Below are 14514 nucleotides of genomic sequence, written 5' to 3'. Positions count from 1 at the left end.
ATCTATCTTTCTCCTAGTTTCTCACATTTCTCCATACTTGCATTTGTCGTCTAGCCATTCCTCCCTAGCCATTTTGCACTTTCCGCCAATCTCATTTTTTAGACATCTGTACTCTCTTGTGCGTGCTTCATTTGCTATATGGACCCACTGAGTAAATGAAAAGTACAGAATTTCATACTTGTTTATGCACAAACAATTATTGGTTTTTCAAATTTCAAGAAATGAAAACTGATCATTTCTATGATATTGTCATGAAGCGGAAATGTCTTCAACTTCAAGACTATCGATGATAGAAGGTGAAACTGATGTCTTTCTAAAGGTCTTGATTTGAGTTTTAATTTGATATGTAATACACTAAAAGTGTAACTTTTTCTTGGTTTGACTAAAAATAAAAAGTAAATATATACTTTGGAAAATCTCATTAATGGCCCATTTGTTTTTTCAAAACAAAAATATGTTTTTCATTTGTTGTTTACAAATGGTCACATCAATTTGAAGTTGGAGAAAGAATGGGTTCTTAGGACATAAAATCAAGAGCCAAACCTTGACTATTTTAGAAATGACAAGATCTGAACAGGAGAGAGACACTTGTGGGAAAAAATGGCTTACTTACTGAAGGAATTAGAATTGAACAGTTGTTTAAGAATGGAAGAGAAATGCCTTTTATGACTGCTAAAGCTTGTCAACCCACATTCAATGAGAAAGAATACCATTAATGTGATGAGAGGAGCTGTAAGCTGTGAAGAGAAGCTCTCAAGACCTTTCATTCAGTTCAGGTAAATTTTTACAATTATTGTGAAAAATTATTCCTGAAACATGCGATATTATTTACAGGTGCCTTTGGAAATACATCATGGCAAAGCAAAATAAATAAAACAAATGGTGTTCATGTAAACTTTGTGTATTTATTCATGTGTGTAGCATGAAAGACGCCCCTTTAAGTCGGAGAACCACATTTCAAAGTAAAAGGTAAAAGGTAAAAAAAATGGCCACAAATGACAGTAGTGTGCATCATGTAATAGTTCTGGCATAACCACAAGCGCTGGAACGAAGACGAACGGAAGACCAGAGAAGGCGGTGAGGAAAAACATCGGCCAATGGTGCACGGAATTGGACTGTGCCACACCAGGAACGACATCTGAAAGAAGTGAATATAAGCGCCGCTCCTGCCTGCCTCGGGTCTCAGATTGCCTCAGTGTACTGACGTTGGTGGAACATATTTGCAAAGCATGCTACAAGAACCACTAGTTGCGATCCTTATCAGGTACTTGTCTGGCCTTTCCTATAGTGAGGACTATTACTGTTGGCATGCTACTTGTGACACTGATGTATCTCCAAAGCTAAGTATTGTCAATTGCTTTATAGAAATAAAACTACTAATGTTATTTGTTTGAATTGTTGTACAGCATTCTGAAAACGCTGCATCCCTTAGGCATCCTATTAGCGATGTGTGGGCAAGACCCAAAAACTGGCAACACGGTGTTAGAAACAATCCCCGTGCCTGACAGTTACTGACTTTTTTGTGTATATTGTGCCGGCACCTTAATTCTCTCTTGTCTTTACTTTGCAGGAGCGTTCGCTTTGCTTTACCAGTTTCTTGTAGTTTTTGCTAATCAGTGTTTTCAGGTGGGCGTTGCAGAGAATTTATTTGATTTTGTCATTATTTCCATTGCGTGCCATATAAATTTTTTTTGCATTTGTGTCTTCTAAAATGCCTGCTCCACCTGTCCTGCCCCTTGCTCAGGTGCTGCAGCCACAAGTGTTAGATGCAACACAGCTAATGCAGATGTTTCAGTTTCAGACTCAACAAATATCCTTGTTACTCAACACGGTGCAGCAACTACTGGCCAATGCGGCGTGCCCGACAGAAGAAGCACCGCCTGCTCCAGCTGCTATACCACCTTTACGGCAGTTTTGTGCCCAAGAAGAGGAATGGCTTGAGTGGTTGTCTCAGTCTGACATCCACATCATCACCCCCAACATACCAGGTACTGTGAAACTTCCTTATCTATTATCCACAGTAGGAAGTGCAGTGTTCAGATTAATCCAAAAGTAATAAATACACCAACAGTTACATAAGAGAAAAAGCACTTAGCAACTGTTAGAAATGTAAAAAATTGTTACATAGCAGTTGGCATGGCCATCACTTTTAATAATGAAATAAATATATTTTATACAAAGTGAAACTACTTGCAAAAACAGAAAGAGAAAATAAGATGACAGAAAAGATTTCGAAATGCAACAGTGACAATAACAAACATAATTGTTGGGTTCAAATTAATGATATGAATATAATAGAGGGAAACATTCCACGTGGGAAAAATATATCTAAAAACAAAGAAGATGTGACTTACCAAACGAAAGCGCTGGCAGGTTGATAGACACACAAACAAACATAAACATACACACAAAATTCTAGCTTTTGCAACCAACGGCTGCTTCATCAGGAAAGAGGGAAAGAGAGGGAAAGACGAAAGGATGTGGGTTTTAAGGTAGAGGGTAAGGAGTCATTCCAATCCCGGGAGCGGAAAGACTTACCTTCCCCCCCCCCCCCCCCCCCCCCCCCCAAGGTAAGTCTTTCCACTCCCGGGATTGGAATGACTCCTTACCCTCTCCCTTAAAACCCACATCCTTTCGTCTTTCCCTCTTTCCTGATGAAGCAGCCGTTGGTTGCGAAAGCTAGAATTTTGTGTGTATGTTTATGTTTGTGTGTCTATCAACCTGCCAGCACTTTCATTTGGTAAGTCACATCTTCTTTGTTTTTAAATATATTTTTCCCACGTGGAATGTTTCCCTCTATTATATTCATATCATTAATTTAAACCCAACAATTACGTTTGTTATTGTCACTGTTGCATTTCAAAATCTTTTCTGTCATCTTATTTTCTCTAAATATATTTTACGAATGAAAGTCCGCTAGCTGGTCTTTATTTCAGTTTTTAGGTTACACTTATGATATGTATTGGAAATGAAATCTAAAAACCAAAATACAAACTAAATACATTTTCCATTTCATTTCCTATAAGTACTGGGAATAAAACCTATCATTCACTTCTCAGTGTGCCACATGAAACCATTATGGATTCGTTAAAAAATGAAACAAGTGCTTCATTTCTTGGATCTCTTATTTCTACACTGTCTGAATGACATGTCTCACAAACATTTGCAATCTTTTTAAGTTTCATAAGCCATATTTGAACAGTTTATTCCTGCACACAGTGACAGAAGACAGACTTTTGTTGAATGGTTGGCACAACAGCAGTGTAAATGACACAAATTGTTGGGATAAGTGGTGGCTGGGTGGAAGGGAGGGGGGGGGGGGGGGGGGGGGGCGACTGGCGAGTTGATATACCCAACTGACCACCCAATTAGAGAAACTGGTCAGTCAACAAGCCTACTCAAATATGGTCTATTGGTCTGTCGATCGATAAATTGGTTCATGAGTAGGGCCTTTAATACAACTACGGACAGCACTACATACAGTATAGCTATTGTTAGGCTGGCAATGTTTGGAGACAAACCGTTTAAGAGATATGAATTGCCCCAACTTTTGAAGTCTCCTACTCTTAGCTACAGAGACCAAAGCTCAAGAAAATTTCTTGCTTAATGTTTGTAAACTCTACTTGAAAGCCAACACCTTTTCAGCATTGTAATACTTCAATTGCACTTTCTTTTTGTTTCTTTCTGTTAACATTCATGAAATTTAAATGGCAGAAAATTAATAATTATGATAATACAAAAGTGGGTAGGGGATTCCATACTGAACACAAATGATTTGAAGAAACTTCTAAAAAATGTTGTAAACAGCAGGAAAACATTTTATTTCGAGAATATAAAAGCAGAGTTATACTGTAGTTAGTAATCTGTTTCTGCTTTCTTTTAAGTACACAAATAGTTTCATCTCATTTCTTCATCATAACATGATATAGCGCTGCTCTCATTGTCGGGCACACGCGTCCCTTTAGCCTAACTATAAACACAGCATGAAAAAATATCACACACTGCAAATAACAGAAATAAAAACTAGCGTAACTAGGCAGAGAAGAAAAAGAAGCAAGAGTAAAATGTAATATCATATAGAAATAATATGTTGCCTGTCCATGAGGCAAATGTGAATTATCAAATTTTACAATAAATATAAACCAATTAGGCTGTCTTTTCATACTGAGACCTGATGTTTGAGCAATATCAAGCTATTATTACTGACTTTGTTTGACAAATCAATCTGATGAATTCTGGCCAATGAAGATTTAATATTAAAAATACCAACGATATGTACATTCTTGTGAGTTACACAGGTAATGAGTCATGAACTCACATATAATAAGCAACTAGTTTACAATATTAATTATAACTACCCCAGGTCCATTTGGAAAGACATATGTAATCCATATAGCTTACCATTTATCTCCAAAACTAAGTTTTCGCATATCAGCATGAAGCATGAAGGAAACCAACCTGAGCAAAAGTTACTCCACACAAAAAATTTGTCAATGTATCACAACAAACTGAACACTGTACAAGTTTTAATGACAAGGATGAGTGCCAAACATTAGCACTTTTAGCCTGATGCTCTTCATATGGAACAGGTCTAACTTGCTTTAGAACTTTATTTGTGATTCAGGCAATAAAGTCAAGGTTTTGTTTTCTTTACTCTCTATTTATGTTTCAATACAGCTGTACTACAAAAGGCTTACAGTCAAGCACCAATAAAGTATCAAACACAATATTTTACAGCTGTGTTGAAATGTGAAGGAGTCATCAGCAACAAGCAGAGTATATCTTTTCATTACTATGTTACTTTATTTATGACAAGAGGAATAAATGAAATACTCAGAAATTAATTCAATAACTTTGCAAGCACAAAGGTAAAGCTTCATCCTTGTCACTGTCACCATGATCGGAGAACATATTGCATTGTGTGAAATGAGTCAACCAAAGGTGCAGTTAGCATCAGTACACTTCATGCTGTGTTATGTACAGCCTTGTAGGTGTCTAGTGAGAGGAATCCACCAATTACCAAAAGAAAAAGTCCGAAGTCTCTTATTAGATAAAAGATGACACACAATTACTGAGAGAGAAAAAGAAAGAGCTCAGTAAGATTTGTGAAGATAAAGAAAATAAAGTGAAATGTAAGTGCTTGAACAATAAAATATAAAGTAATTATGCAAGCTTACATGCACACATAAAAGTTTTAATACAAGTACTGGTTAATGATGATGCAACTTGATGATTCAACACTTTTGTCCACACACTCTTTACTTCTGGTGATTTGTGGCTTCCTCTCCAGCAGCCCGATGAGCTACATCACTGCTGACAAATCTTTGTCAGGTTCAGTAACTTGACACGAATTTTACTAAATGATGGAACTAGATGACCATACAAATGCCACACAATTCTGACAGGTACTGTGATCTCTACCATTACTGTGAAGGAAACGTGTTAGACCATCCAACTGGAAGTTTTTTTATTAATGAAGCAGAAATGCTTTGATTAAAATCAGTTGTTGAGCACTGCAGTAAGAGTTATGTAGATCTCAATGGAAAAATTCACATAATTTTTCTGCATATGCTGTTGAGCTGACTGCAAGATACACTCCTGACAAAAAAGTAAAATTGTTCTAGATAAATATGAATAAAAACATACTTTTCAATTTCAGAAAATTTTGAATTATTCATGCCAAGGGTAATATGTTAACACTGCACCCTCTATGTTTAGGTTCTAAAGAGGAAAGAGACACAAAAAGTAAATTAGACATAATCTTAAGTGAAATATTACATTAGCCACCTGAAATATTAAAAGGCAACTACATGACTTTCACATCTCTGTGTGCTTTCATTTGTATGAGAATTCTTACAATTCCACTTTTATGTCTATTAGTATCATGTCAGCTCTTACTGAAAGCTATAACAATAACTTGAGCTTTAAATAAAATAAAAGGGAAAGAAATACTTGAAACAATCTCAAAATTTAAAATATTGTACATATGAGCATATTTAGTGTGAGGCACTCACAGGTTGCTGTATTTGCTGCTGCTGTTGCATCTGCACTTGCATCTGTTGCATCTGCAACTGTGCAGCAGGCTGTGTAAGCATTTGTTGCAATGCCTGACTTTGTGCTAAGAGCTGCTGCTGGATCTGCATGTTTTGTGCCATTGCTGTCTGCAAGAAGGCACGCTGATAAGCAGCAGCCACGCCTGGGTCCACACCGGGTGCAGCTGCTGGCGCCGTTGGTGCAGCACCAAAAGGTGTTGGCAGGCTCAGACCTGTGATAGTATTCACATATGCATTTTTTCCTCTTGTAGTTGGCAGCACACAACTCTTTTAATTCTTAAAAACATGTCTACTTTTCTCATTTCTATAAAAATTTTCTATTCCATTGTGATAAGTAAGACTTATCTAGTGCTATCGAATCAGTTACTACACCCATATACTTAATCTAAAGACTGACTAACAACTTAAGCCACATATTGTGCTTTCACTGTACATCATTGTGTATGTGCAGATATGGAGAAAAAGGAGCACTCACCTATATGTATATGATGAAAGCTAAGCTTTTCTGCCTATTAGCGTATAATGACAAATTAAATAAAAATGAGCTCATGATAGATTATATTAAATCATTGTCACTTCTCTGTGGCTCTTTCTTGATATATTATCAACTGGTGTTCTTATTGAGATTCAAAATTCATTCTCTATTACTGATGATGGGTGGAAAGTTGAGTAGTCTACAATATTAGCTACTCATGCTGACAAAACATCACAAAAAAGTTAAACAACTGTTGGCTAAACATCCCAAAAATTGTGCCAACAGGCATTATAACATGTAAAGTATGCTGACTGATCACCAAAAAGCACAGGGACAATCCAAATAAACAGAGACAAAATTGCTATTACCATAATTTCAGCAACATTTCCAATGTAGAAATTCCACTTCTGCACAACAGTTACAACCACTAAAAATATCCCCTGCTTCACTTGACACACCAATAGGGAGAGGAAAAAAGGGCCATGTGAATTTTTGTAGTATAGTTTGAAATGTGAGATAGGCACACTGAGAATATTAAGGAAAGACTTGTACAACTATTCAAATGTTATTCAGGAGTAAAGAAACATGAGCTCCCAAGAACAAACTTTGTTTACAGCCAGTTACATTGCCTCACTGTTGTGTGGTATTGATATTCATTACTTTGCAACAAAGTCACCACTATTATTCAATAAACTGTACCATCAGTACATTAAGACATCAGTGCCTCCCCCACCCCCAATAAGAAATCTGTCAATTTTCTGCAGTCACATTGTGACTACATGCTGAACATCTATACTAGATGAAAAAATAGATGTAAACTGCTGCTACGAGATTAGGACTATAAGGGAAATAGCCCAATGCAAACATCAATAGAATTCTCATTTGCAGCTAAGTAAGTATATGAATACTGACCTGGGAATGGCATATGTATTTAGAGCACACTATTCAACACAACTGTTGTTAACTGAACTCCATGGGAGGCATCTATGTCTTGAAAAAACTGAGGTAGTTCTTGGCTACTGCTGATCCAATGACAGTTTCTGATAAAAATGAATAAATGGAAAATCCATCCTTCCCACCAACACCAGCTTTTCTGAATTGCGCAGGTGGGAACTTTCTCTGCAATACATCCTATGTTCCCGTAATCCTCCTGGCCTGAACCTTCGTTAGTTATTGTCCTCGTCCATCCAGCCCCTTTCCTGTTCCCATTCCAGCACTACACAGCTCTCATTCCACCACCAAACCCAGTCTTTTTATTTCTCTCCTTTTCTGCTACTTCCTCCCCCCTCCTCACCTCTCCCCTCCCCTCCGTCTAACCTGCAGCACTTTGCTGTCTGCCACCATACTATCCCTCCCTCTCCCCACCCCAACCTCCTCCTTAACACCATTCAGTCGCCACTCCCATCATGTATTGGTGCTGCTGCTCACAGTGCGGTTTCAGTTGCCTGAGACTGCAGTCGTGCGTGGGAGTTTGTGAGGTGTGTCTATATGTATCTATTGTTGACGAAGGTCTTAATGACCGAAAGTTATAATTGTGTGAGTCTTTTTGTTGTGCCAATCTGTGACTTAGTATCTCCGCTATATGGTGAGTAGCAACTTTCCTTCTCTAATATTGTTAAATCAATAAATGGAAATAAGTTGTTAGTCAGATGCAAAGTGCTTCCCATTTGACCATGTCAATGGATAATACAGAATCTTCCAGGAAACAACTGCTCAATAAATGCACTACACTACTACAGGATGGATACAGGCCAGTGGTGGCAGTATTGTGCTACGAGGGTTGCGCTAGTGGGGTACACTAGTACTTGCAGTCATTGCAGACGATGTCATGTGCACAGTAGTCATATTATTGTAGTCCATTTGCACACCTTCATAGGTAATGTCTTCTTCAATGGACAGAAGATTTCCAACGGTACAACTATCCATGCCACAAGATCAGAAATGTTTCTAATAACCTGAGGAGATCAATAACCAATTCCTATTGACATCCTGGCCTCCAAAGCCAACCACAATGAAAATAACAGAATACAAACTTGCAGTATGCAGACAACCTGCCCATAATCTATAGAATATGAATGGTGTCATTAACACACTCACCTCTGCAGTCACTGTTACTAATGCAAGCATGTGCAGTGGCAATTGATTCAAGGGTACCCTATTTTAATCCTGATGGTGCAAGAAGCTTTTCTTCATCAGTTCTTAGCAGGAGAGGGGAGATCAGGTGGTGGTTCCTGATAAACAAAATTTACGCTGATGCTCTGGATTAAATTCCTAAAACTGACTCACTGACTGAGGGTATGTGTCACTGTTTTTGGTGATCTGTCAGATGGAGACAAACTTGGTGCTACTCCAGAGAAGCAGGTTTGTGCTGGACTAGGTTTACCCTTTCCCTTTTCTCAATGTCATAGCACACAAACATAATACCAAACTACTCACATGTCCATCTCAGTCACCTACACTCAACAGATACTCTTAAAGAGACAACTCTTACACACAGAGTGGGAAACAAGCATTGTATGCAGAGGAAGAAATCCCCGTCCTCATAAGGCGAGTGAACCTGCCCCTTGGTATATCCCAGTCAACAATGCTGCATGTATCTTTACTTCTTTGGACAACATTTACCAACAAGCACTTACAGAATTGTTGTCTTGCATCTGCTCCATATAACTATACACAGTTCAGTCTAATCACAATGTAATAACTGTTTGCTTGGTTTTTCTCTTGATACGTCATATAACATATTGGTCAAATGCATTATTCATGACAAATTTATCTGGTGCTCTCACCCAGTTCCAATTACATACACTAAACATTTAACAAAACCTTCTGTTATTATGTTAGATTAAAAAAACTTAGTCTGTAAATTCCATATCCCCAGTTTACTTTGTACAACTATCTTTAACACTTATAGCTAGTATACACAGATGAAGATGTCTCAATGGCAATAACAAAACACTAAAAGGAGAAATGACTTTAAAATAAAATATTGTATTTTTATGATATTGAAAAGTCCTGTAAGGAATGCAAACATTTAAATCAGTGAATATTGTCATGTTGTAACCATAATCAAATCCAAATCCAAAAGCAGGGTCATCAATGAAATACAGCAATTAGCACTGAAAGCACATTTATTATGAACACCAACACACAGACAGAACTCCATCAAATCTTCTAGAGCATACAAACATAAGAAATTTTGAGAAACTTCCAGAAATGATATATACCAAATAATTGCTGGTATCTGGTTTGAACTGGCAACACACAACCTGCCAGCCAGCAACACTAACCACTAAGCTACAATGCATGAAGCATGGCACATGGCATTTTCCCTCTCCTGGAGAAAGAGTGTTCCACTGTGTCAGTAGTTCTCGTTGGAGCACCCTGAATCTAAATCCTCTCAATAGTGTTCTGTATGGCAGCACCAGGACCTCGCATTCTGGTCATGTTGCCACATCCTCTTCACTATGTGCATCAACAGCAGTCCCACCCACTGAATCTTCACGACGGTCTAGTGGGTCTTCGGTTTCCTTGGACAAGAAGACCCCATCATTGATCTGCACCTCAGAACTCTAGTAGGGCTTCACATGGAGGACATGGATGACATCTCTGCACTTCTGTCTTCCTGATGAAAGGTAATAATACTTGACACTGTATGTAACATCCACTACCCAATAGCTCGATTACCCACGCTGGAGTGAAAGTCCATACCAAGTCTCCCAAGCTGTATCTCACTGTCTGGTGCTTGCCATTTTACTGCTCTTGGTCCTTCTCCTGGGCATCCAGAGTCTGTATGTGAGCCAGCTGTCTTGCCTCTTCAGCCCTGGTGATGAGCTGTTCCATGTACTCATCCTGATTACTGTCTGGGTGAAACAGGAATAATGTATCCATTGCTGTTTTGGCCACGCAACTGGGGGTCCAGCAGAATGGCATGAACCCTGTTATGTCTTGCTATATCGTGTTGTATGTGACTATCATGGGGGGAAGTATTGTACCTCAATTTATCTGTTCGACATCAATGTACATTGAGAGCATACCTGCCAACATCTTATTAAAGCATTCTGTAATGCCTTTCAGCTGTGAATGTAGGCAGTTATGACCCTGTGGATCCTGTTGCAATGTGAAATTATCTTTGATACTAGCTAGTCTCCACTGGAAAAGTTTTCCACAATCAGAGATCATTACACAGCATACTGTGCACTTCAAAATGATGTCTTTTACACGGATCTTTGCAATTTCCTGAACTTTGTCAGTCTGCACCACTTTGATGACAGCACAGCAGGTGAGGTAGTCAGTGCAGACTGTTGTTGTTGTGGTCTTCAGTCCTGAGACTGGTTTGATGCAGCTCTCCATGCTACTCTATCCTGTGCAAGCTTCTTCATCTCCCAGTACCTACTGCAACCTACATCCTTCTGAATCTGCTTAGTGTATTCATCTCTTGGTCTCCCTCTACGATTTTTACCCTCCACGCTGCCCTCCAATACTAAATTGGTGATCCCTTGATGCCTCAGAACATGTCTTACCAACCGATCCCTTCTTCTAGTCAAGTTGTGCCACAAACTCCTCTTCTCCCCAATCCTATTCAATACCTCCTCAATAGTTATGTGATCTACCCATCTATCTTCAGCATTCTTCTGTAGCACCACATTTCAAAAGCTTCTATTCTCCTCTTGTACAAACTATTTACCGTCCACGTTTCACTTCCATACAGACTGTAAACAGACTATTATCCATCAATTTCTGTTTGTCAGGAGCTTCCCCATGAGTTCAACTCTAATGTGATGAAATGGCACTGCTGCAGGCATAATTGGTGCCAACTGACCAAATTAACTGCAACACATGCTTCTGTCATTGACATTCCTTACAGTGGCTCACATTGTGTCTGACACATCGGTAGAGACCTGGCGAGTGATAGCTGCATCTATTTCTGTCTAGAATCTTCACAAATCCCACGTGACCAAATGATGGATCATCATATAAAAGCTTCACGACAGCTGGCTGTAGATGAGCAGGACAATGAGCCACTATTCCTGCCCCATCAATACATAGTTCCTCTTGCAAAATGTTCTGTTTATTAATTGGAATTGTTATTTTGTCTGTTCCTCCTTCTTCAAGGCTTCTACAATTTTCAGCAATGCTGGATATTTCCTTTCTTCAGCAGCAATGGTACTTGATGCTGTGATGACTGAGATTTCATCCACAATGCTTTGTTCCGCCAAAGGAAACCTTGAAAGGCAGTTGGTCTCCTTATGTTTACATCCATTTTTGTATAACTATGTGACATCCTACACCTGAAGCCTCAATTCCCATCTTGCAAGCTGACCCATGGGATCCTTCGGACTAGTCAGTCAGCAAAGAGAATAGTTGTCCATCAAAAACGGTTATGGTTGGCCAAATAAATATGGTCGGAACTTATTGATGGCCCAAGCAACTGCAAAACAGACTTTCTCAATTTTATAATAGTACATCTCAGACTTGGAGAGTACTCTGGAAGTATAAGCTACCACCTTCTCAGCACCTTCCTGAACTTGCATTACAACTGCAACTATACCATAAGTGCCAGAGTCAGAGTGATGTTCTGACTTGGCACTCTCATCACATAATGCTGGGTCAGGAGAAGATGTTAGTGCCTCCTTAAGGATAAGGAAACGTCCTTCTTGCACCTCCTTCCAGGAAAATTTGACACCTCCCTTCAGTAGTTCTCACAAGGGGCATGCCTTGGTAAAGAAGTCCTTTTTGAGTCCTCAGTAACATGAACATACTCCAAGAAAACAGACTCCATTGCTATAAAATAGGTGACCTAAGATTTTTTTTCTTTGGCAGTGAAGAGGCACATTTTGGGATTAAGATGGAGACTTGCAATCTGAACATACTTCAACACAGTTATCAGGTGGCGTAGATAGTTTCCAAATGTCTTTGAAAAAACAACAATGCCATCCAGATAGCAGAGAAAAGTAATCAATTTAATATATTGAAACAGGTTGTTGATCATCTGCTCAAATGTGGCTGGAGCTTTACAGAGTCCAAATGCTGTCACTTTGAATTCATTGAGGCCATCAGGTGTTATAAATTTAGCCGTTTAGCACTCAGCCCCATCAATCTTGATTTCCCAGTTGCTTGCCTGCATATCCAAGCTAAAAGATACTTTGCTCCCTTCAAGCAGATTAGGGTCTCATCAATGGGCAGCAATAGAGAGACATCTTTTTCATGAGTTTGTTCAGTCATCAGTAGTCAATGCAGAAATGTCATATGCCATCCTTCTTCACATGGACTATACGACTAGACATTGGGCTATCTACAGGTTTAATGATGTCATCCTGCAATATCTTCTCAACTTCCTCCCAAATTATGTGTCCTTCAGTAAGTGAGACACCCTAAAAGTGCTGGCTACTTGGTGGATGAGCCCCAGTGTTGATACAGTGCTTTACAATGGGCTGCTTGATCTGTCTTTCTGTCTTTTCTCCATTCCAGATTTGAAGGGATCTGAAAATTCACATATTTGCTGAAGTTATTCCTCTGTCAGCCCAGATTCTATTGGCAGTCTGATAATAGATTCCTCCACTGCACACATTTGCTGAAATTATTCCTCTGTCAGCCAAGATTCTATTGACAGTTTGATAATAGATTCCTCCACTGCAATGTCTGTAGTGGTGGTGGAGTGCTATTCTTCACTGGTGACACAGAGCTGCCCATACAGGACTGGTTCAGCTGCTCCTGTAAACACACCTTCCCGGGTAAGTTGTCGCTGCTTTTGACAATTGGTGATCCAAAGTTTGCCTTGACCTGCTGCAATATTTACAATTGTCACTGATATGTAGAGTTCTTTTGTGAGCCTAGACTGATGATTGTAAATTATCTCATTGATGACAATGGGATAATAACGTCTTCAACAGGAAACAACTGCACAGAGCAATCTTTGTTATGTGTACTTGATGGAATAGCTTTACCAATCTGGACTCAATCTCCTACAGTCTAGGACTGCTTGTGATGCTTGCAAGAAGTCCCATTTGAGAATAACGTTTTCACCACATTCTGTTAAAATGACAAATTCAAAGGGCTGTGTTCTGACAGTAACAGTTTTTTTTTTAATACAAGTTCTCTTGGCTCAACATATTTCCCATATGCAACTTTCAGCACAATCACTTTTCTGTTACTGAACACAGCATTATTTAGCTGATGATGACACTACAGAAAAAGAAGCTCCCATGTCGATTAGTGCACAGACATGTTGGTCATTGAAGAGGACAGTGATGAAATTTCCTGGCAAAATAGTGACAGTCATCCATTGAAGATTTTCATCTGTGGCCACCTCTTCCCCGTATATGATTGTTTCGCTTAGTTTCCCTGAATTCGACAGTTAGACGAGCAACAGATACCCCTGTACAGCAGTGGGGAATGACTATGACATATTGGAGAGCGATCTTGTCCTCAGTACTGCGATGGTTTTCACTCCACAGGTTGACTATAATCATTTATAGTGTACTGCCATGAGTAGAACAGTTGTAATCACTCGCAGCTTTCTCTGCAGTAGCGTACAGTAAGTCCAGGATATTCACAGTGAAAACATACTGGCATGTTGTGCTCTGTTCGGCTGTGGGATGTTATACTTGGCAAAGGAGATGATTGTACTTATGTTGTTCAGACGCTGGGTTCTCATTTGTCAACAGTGGCATAATCTGAGTTGGCTGATTCCATTCTTCCTGGCAAGTTCGAATTGTGGCAGAGGTCGTTACTAAAGATCAACACATCTCTTCCTTAACATTCTCTATTACCTCCTGACATATGACATCAGCATTCATGGACGCTTCTCTTGTGCACTCAGTCTTACATTTCTGGCTGCCATAAACTACAGTAACTCTTCTCATACTACCTGATGTATGAGAGAGGTCACTCATGGTGGTCTTCCACAACTGCCATAGGGATGACAATTGGGAGTTGGTCATACCTCTTTTGTCTGATACTTTTCTGTTGCATTTCTCAATGTGCTGG

The 14514-nt window shown here is 39.2% G+C and overlaps 1 protein-coding gene across 1 annotated transcript in view; it reads right to left on the bottom strand.

Annotated features, from left to right (window-relative positions):
- Positions 1–14514, bottom strand: part of LOC124776994 (unconventional myosin-XV-like) — a 465068-nt gene that overhangs the window by 289193 nt on the left and 161361 nt on the right. Inside the window, exon 30 of the mRNA XM_047252242.1 lies at positions 6015–6265. Within this exon, the coding sequence (XP_047108198.1) occupies positions 6015–6265 (251 nt within the window). The remainder of the gene's footprint in view (positions 1–6014; positions 6266–14514) is intronic.

Source organism: Schistocerca piceifrons, chromosome 2, assembly GCF_021461385.2.
Source record: "Schistocerca piceifrons isolate TAMUIC-IGC-003096 chromosome 2, iqSchPice1.1, whole genome shotgun sequence".
Taxonomy (NCBI): Eukaryota; Metazoa; Arthropoda; class Insecta; order Orthoptera; family Acrididae; genus Schistocerca; species Schistocerca piceifrons.
This window is presented reverse-complemented; position numbering and strand designations above follow the sequence as displayed.